Source organism: Papaver somniferum, chromosome 2 (genome assembly GCF_003573695.1).
Source record: "Papaver somniferum cultivar HN1 chromosome 2, ASM357369v1, whole genome shotgun sequence".
NCBI classification, from domain to species: domain Eukaryota; kingdom Viridiplantae; phylum Streptophyta; class Magnoliopsida; order Ranunculales; family Papaveraceae; genus Papaver; species Papaver somniferum.
This window is the reverse complement of record NC_039359.1, coordinates 111,762,819-111,770,087: the sequence shown is the minus strand read 5'-3', so window position 1 is coordinate 111,770,087 and position 7,269 is coordinate 111,762,819. Positions and strand designations below refer to the sequence as shown.

The 7,269-nt window shown below is 34.4% G+C and overlaps 1 protein-coding gene across 1 annotated transcript; it reads right to left on the bottom strand.

Annotated features, from left to right (window-relative positions):
* Positions 1 to 6,276: 6,276 nt before the first annotated feature.
* Positions 6,277 to 6,963, bottom strand: LOC113353810 (protein RALF-like 22). The gene has a single exon (XM_026597297.1). The coding sequence runs from the start codon at positions 6,837 to 6,839 to the stop codon at positions 6,480 to 6,482; it is 360 nt and encodes a 119-aa protein (XP_026453082.1). The 5' UTR covers positions 6,840 to 6,963; the 3' UTR covers positions 6,277 to 6,479.
* Positions 6,964 to 7,269: the final 306 nt, after the last annotated feature.

Sequence of the window (7,269 nt, the reverse complement as noted above, 5' to 3'; positions counted from 1 at the left end):
CAATATTTTTCCAAAATGTTTTGTTATGCAACATTCAAAGGATTCTTGTGTTGTTGCTAAATTTTTTCTAGAAATAGCTCATCAAAAGACTCATTATTTTGGAAGTGCAAAAGCACTCAAAAAGAATCCAGTTACTCAGAGAATTATTTCTTCTCAAGCACCTAAACACAGTCAGAAAAAGGACAAAATCTACTTCATATGTGCATCCTAAAGATAGTATTCAAGTTGGATTTGTTATCCCTACTGCAAATTACGGTGAAGATACTTTGCAAGACTACGCTAGATTATGAAAAAGACAGAGAAACTTTTCCTCTCAATAATCAACATCTCATGACCAAACTGATAACACCACTACTGTGATTGGTAATGGAAAACAAAAGGAAACTTCTACAACCCACGGAACCAACCAAGGGGTTACACAATCTGAAGATACAACAGTGGAAGTTCCGGTAATTCTTAAACTTATTCTCATTAAAAATAATTTATTTTTTCAAGTTATTCTAAAAAGTCTGATTTTCTTAAACCACAAAACTATTAGTTATACTTATTGTTTAGCTGGTGTTTCTGAAAATAATTTACCTTATTTCATAACGAAAATCATAAGTTAGAATTGTAATGGTTTTAGGGAAAAAAAACTTTTGAATATATAATTTTTATAGTCCTGATATAATATTTTTATGTGAAACAAAAATAGATCAGATAGATCCTAAATTTTGTTAGGCCATTACATTTTCTAAATTCCTTTTATGTTCCTAGTATAGGAAGGGCTGGAGGATTGATTCTATCATGGAAGGAAGTTTTTCTCATGATAATAACATGATACACTTTCTTATTATTAGTGATCCATCTAAACCAGAATGGTTATTAACATGTATGTATGGTACATTATTCTGCATTGTGAAGTGAATAATGGAGTTACATAAGCAATTTAGGGAAGGATAACCCTACTTTAACGTGGATGGTGCTTGGAGACTTAAATATCACCATAAATTTAGAAGATAGGAACACTAGCAATGCATTATGTTCTACCTTTTCTAGTATTGTACAACCTATTGATAATGCAGGGCTCCATGATCTAGGTTTTCATGGAAATCCTTTCACATGGAAAAGCAACAAACATGGCACATGGAGAATTAAGTCAACGCTAGATAGAGCACTAACCAGTATATAATGGCTCATGATTTTCCCAAACTGACATCTTATCCATCTTCCACAAATGGGTTTTGATCACTGTCATGTGCTTCTGAATCTTTCTACTGATATTCCTATGGGAAATAAATCTTGGAATTTTTTTGAATGTTGGTTAAGAGATAATTCTTGTAAGGATCAAATTATTTCTGTTTGGGCCAATGATGTAAGAGGTTCTTCTGCATTTCAAGTTGGAGAAGAGATTTAGTTGTACTAGAAGATATCTTACAGTCTGGAACAAAACAACTTTTGTGAACATTCACCACAGAATCAAGGGTCTACAACGACAAATTATGCAGCTACAGGGTTCTCCTATAGATGGAAGTAACACTCTAGGAGTTCAAAGCTCGAAACAAAAAATTGAAGAATGGCAGATAAGGGAGGGTCAGTTTTTGGAGATAAAAGTTTGGGGAGAGTCATATCATGGAAATGGACAACAATACAAAACATTTTCATGTGATGGATAACCAAATGAGTTCAAGAAACAATATTGTGTCTTTAAAAGATAAAAATGGGAATTCATGTTTTGGAACCCTTGTAAGAAATATGTTAAAGACAACAATGGTAACCGAGTCAGATTTTCTTAAAGACAACAAAGAAACTTCCAGAAATCAGCAGTCTATTATCCTCAACATCAGCAACCCTTGTAAGAAATATGTTATCAGCTTCAGTAATTTGCTCTGGTAATAGGTTAATGATTCTGTCACTAACATGAGGGTTAGTGGTGGTGTTTACTTAAATGAATTACTGATTTAAAAAGTAACTCCATTTCATTTCTTGAAAAAAATCAGAATCAACAGTCTATTATTCAAAGGATTTGCATACAAAACATTGCAGAATGCTATCAAGAAGACTCAAAGTCCAGTGCATGATTATGGAAGTAGTATATCTTGGTATCCCCTTATTTCTCAACAAAAGAAAATCAAGTCATTTTTCTAAAATTTTCAAGAATATGAAGAACTAATTGAGAAGCAGGGAATGTAAAGTTAGTTAATCAGTCTGGAAGAACAACTCATATGAAGCATGTCTTTTTTTAATTACCTGAAAATACCATTGAAAAGCTAGAAAGAGTCCAAAGATATGGAATAAGGAAAGCGGAAATGGTTTAATAACTATTGTTTGGGGGAAACTGTGTACTGAAAAGGAGAGTGGAGGCCTGAGATTCAGAGATATAAACTGTTTTAATCAAGCTTTATTGGCAAGATCTGCATATGGATATTATGCAATCACTCTATTCAAATGTTTTCAAAAGCTTTGAAAGTAAATTATTTCCCTAATACTTCTCTTGGTAATGCATATGAAAATAAAAATGCTACTTGGGCATGGAAAAGTGTGTGGCCTTCATTAGAAGATTTAGTTTGTGGAAAGTTGGTGATTGCAAGAGCATAATGATATGGACTGATAAGTGGGTTCTGGGAGTTGAAAACACACTTCTATCAGCTGCATAAACTACTATCAATATTCAAGATTATAATTTGGTTTCTGATATAATTGATGCAGATACAAAAACTTGGAAGGTATATATCATACAACGGCTTTTTAAAGAATATATTGCAGAGAATATCCTTCAAATTAGAATTCTTCAAAATGCCGATGACAATTTAGTTTGGGCCCTTACCACCAACGGTCTGTTCATTGTTAATAAGTCTGCTTGTAACAAGATAATGGAGCTGAAACATATAGACCAACATCAATATGGTGTATAAAACAGAATATGAAAAGAGTTGTGGAAGCTGAAAACTGCCGTAAGAGTCAAAGTATTCTTATGAAAGTGTCTTACTGACGATGTTCCTACCAGTGAAAGGCTTATGAGGAATATTGGAGGCGAAATATCAGTTTGTCAATTCTGCAAACAAAAATGGGAGAGTACAGATCATATCCTCAATTCCTCATGCATTGTACTTTTTCCAGAGTAGTTCTTAGTTCTTACATCACTTCCACGAGGTATCAACTCTAGGGAATTTTCTAATGATGTGCAAGCTTGGTTTGCGAGTTGGTTTAATCCTAATAACCAAGCAACTGAAGTATATAAGATACAAGTTTCTGGTACTATCTGGGAGATATGAAAGGAGAGATACAAGGCTGTCTTTGAAAACCAAATCTTATTTATGCATTAGGAGAGCTCGAAACCTTTATCATTATGTTCTTACAGATAGTTGTAGGCGTAGCTGGACTAAAAATTCTATCGCTTTACCTAGAGATAGTATATGGTCTCCTCCAGAGGCATCATTTTACTTTGATGCTTCATATAAATTACTATATAAAGACTGTGGTATATGACTATTTATAAGGGATTTTGCAGGGGCGTATCGAGAACCGAAATGCATCTTCAGAAACAGGCTTCTAAGTGCTGAAGAGGAAGAATGTATGGCAGCTTCGGGGGTGGTGAGCTGGGCTAAGGGTCTACATATGGACTGCATCATTTTAGAGACGCACTCATTAAATGTTGATGATGCAAGTATTGGCTGGGAGTAATTACTATTTATTAAAGACGTTAAGTTTTATCTTAATAGTTTTCTATTATGGAAAGTAAGGCATGTAATAAGAGAGTGCAACAGTGTGGAAGACTTATCAGCAAAACACTCTAGAAAGTTTAAGATGTCTGAGTTGTGGCAGGACACATCATCAAGTTTTATCTGTAGACAAATAGACGAAGATATGAGGGATATTCCCCCACATCCTCCTCGTCAATAAATAAAATCTCATTTTGAAAAAAAAAATTATTATGTAAAAAAAATTTCTTTAGTTCCTACGACAATGAAATGGATAAATCTATGCTCATATGGTTGTCATGCACATTTGTGAAAGTGGATACAAGTATTTCACTGCCACCTCCGGTGAAAGTAAATCCATATAATTGATTCAAGTTTTGTGTATTTAACGTCTCCACTTTGCACCGATCTCTAACATAATCCAAATAAAACAATCCACCTCTGATCATGTTTTTCGGAATTCCAGTGATGGGTAATCTTATTTCACATGTTCTCTTGTGATGATTTCCTTCTTAATCTTGTGTCTCTCTTTTGATTTAGAGATTTTAACGTTTGTGGGTTTCAAGTATGATATACTGATTTCTGTGCTCAATCCCTCCCTTTAGCTTTTTGATATTTGTTTGCAGTCATCTTTCTTCTTTATTTTTATTGGTTGATTTTAATTTCTTGCTCCTCCTTTTTCCTGAATCCTATTTACCGTTTCTTCTGAACTTTTTTGGGTTTTTGTTTTCTCCCATCATGTTTGTTCTTGTTTTCCTATTTTCCTTTCTTAGTCCCTCTGTGCTTTTAGTATTTTGTGCTTGTTGTTTTGTGCCTATCTCCAGCAGCTTTTTTTGATTTTATTGCAATGGTTTAACATGTCCATTGCTATGAATATTGATCCTCTTAAGGGAGGTCTTTCTTCTTTGATTACGGAGAAACATCCTGCAAAAAGGAGGGTTTCTGCTATAGTTTTGAATGCACTTCCTTCTCCTTATTTAAAGGGAAATTTATCAGCCATTAAGCTCAGAAATAGTATGTATATGAGGGGTTTGAATCAATGGAAGTTCAGCCTTATTAGGAGGCTTAATTCAAACCAGGTGAAGCTAGAAGAAACTAGAGAGTAATTGTTTTCTCAATGGAAGATAAAAAGTGAAGTTAAGCTCATTACAATTGGAAAGGGGTTCTTCGTTATAAATCTGTATAATGATATTGATAGTATTAAGATTTGGTCAGGAGGCCCTTGGAAAGTTGATGATCAATTTTTGCAAGTAAGAGATTGGGAGCCGAGATTTAACCCGGAAAATCAAAGATCTTCTTTAGCTAAGGTTTGGATTAAGTTTCCAGGACTCATCTTAGAATATTGGACAGACGAAAATTTGTTGACTATGGATAAAGCCTTCGGCAAACATATCCAGTTAGATAAGAACACTCTTTCTATGAATTTTGGTTTTTTCGCAAGTGTTTGGTCGAGGTTGATTTTGCAGTTAAAATCCCAGATCGAGTTTGGGTTGGTGAAGATGTTGAAGACAGTAAAGAGGATTTTTGGCAGTGTGCTTAATTCCCCAAGGTCCCTAAATTTTGCTCTCACTGCAAGATTGTGGGACACTTGGTCTCTGAATGCAAGTCAAAAATGGAGCATGTTTCAATTGAATTTGAAGATACTTCTGTTGTTAATTAGATTACTAAGAAAAAGAAAAAGAGGACTAAGAAAATCAAAGAATCTTTATTGCTTGAGGAGATTCAAGAAGGTAATACGATGGGTTGTGAAACAAGTGTTCAGCCGTCTCTTGAAGTGGAGAATAACACATTTACAGATTTGTCTGTTCCTCCTGACTTTGAAACTACAACAGATTCCACAGATTTGAATACGAGCAAGATGTTGTTTCATCTCCCTTAGTAAAGGAAGATGCAAGGATCATCACCAAACAAGCTTCGAGCCAAAAGTCAAAAGCTACAGGCCTCTTCCCAAATGGTACGTTGAGTTCAAAAAAGAAAGGTAATCCTAAATCCCTCGATGACCCTAATAAAATATCAGATGTTAAGCTCATGGATGCAGGTTCTTTATGGGATTAAGCTTTCCCTCTTCAAAGAAAGGTCAAAAAGAAATGCTTAACGACCTTAGAAAAAATCATAAGGATCTAACCATACATGAAGTTGACGAGAGTACTGCTTGATTGTAACCTTCATGGTTTGCAAATTTCAGCTATTACTTCCGGTTATTCCAAGAGGATTTTTCTTCTTGTGTACTTTGAGATTCTATTTCTTTAGTTTTCTCTTCAGAAATTTGTTGTTGTTTTTATTAAGTTGTAATTGCCTGCACACGATTTATGTACTTTTTAATCTATTTTCTATTAACCGATTAAAAGAAAAAACAATCAACCTCTGAGATGTATTTTGCACGCAAAATCCCCTACGACAGCCTCTGCGATCAAGAGAAGACTGGAAGGGGAAATCTCACAAATAAACATTTGTAAGAAATCTAGCACTCCTGTACAAGTAGCGCACTAAGGTGGTCTTTTCAAAAGAAAAATCACATACCCCAAACGAAGAAACCATAGAATCATTTGGTTCTTAATTATAAACAGTAGTGTAGAATTTATAAAAAAATATAATAACAGAAAGAAATTAAACAGTGACATGAATAAATTAGTATATCAGCTGTAATTCCCATTTTATTTATACAAATACAACTTTAATCTTTATATATGCAAATACACCACCAAATAATTTGCATTCATGCGTAAAAGAAATTCATTTTTATTTTTATTTTTATTTATTTTTCTCTCTTCTGTTTTCGATGATAACATCATTCGTCCTCTATCTGATAAGCCTTGCACAATGAGTGATTCTACTGCAACCTCTTCTGTAAGGATTGGCCTTGGTTGCTCTAGTACAACCGTAATAAGACTTTCCACGGCGTGAACAAGGAACCTGGTTCCTCTTAAGAGCACCATAACTGATATGTCTTCTAGGTCTAAACAAGAAACGACGAGTAATATCCGATTCCATCATGAATTCATCATTTTCGTTAATACATTCTCCAACTAAATCATTGCATGTCCCTGGTGTTGATGCTCTTACGACACCCAATATCGCATCAGAAGACGAAGCTGAAGATTCAGCTATCAAACAAACCACAGCTAAGAAGAGAAAGACCATTAAAGCTTTGACAGCCATTGTTAAGTAAGTAAATTAATTAAAAACAAGGAAGGAGATTTTATTGTTAGGACTCTGCCCTTCCTGTTCAAAGGAGAGGGAGAGGTAATGAGGAGGCTATAAGAAGAGAGAAGTGGGGGGTGGTAATTGGGAATTTAATAGGTTTTTCGTTTTTATGGTGGATATTTGTGATTCAACGTTTTTTACGCTTGATCCAATAATCTATCTGTGAGCAGGAATTGGAACTTCTTTGTTTGACTTGGTTTTGTAAAATTAGGATTTTGCTATTAATGGGCAAAGAATGTTGCCGCATTACATTTACACATGTTGAATCTGTCAAAGCGCTCCAACAAAAATCCATTTATACACCAATGGGCTATACCTTAGGAATGTAGACTGAAGCTTGTAACTTATGTATTTCAATGTGATGGCGTTTTCCTTTCAATTTCTG

Coding starts and splice junctions, on each gene's coding strand:
- LOC113353810 (XM_026597297.1), bottom strand. CDS start 6,839: ATGGCTGTCAAAGCTTTAATGGTCTTTCTCTTCTTAGCTGTGGTTTGT.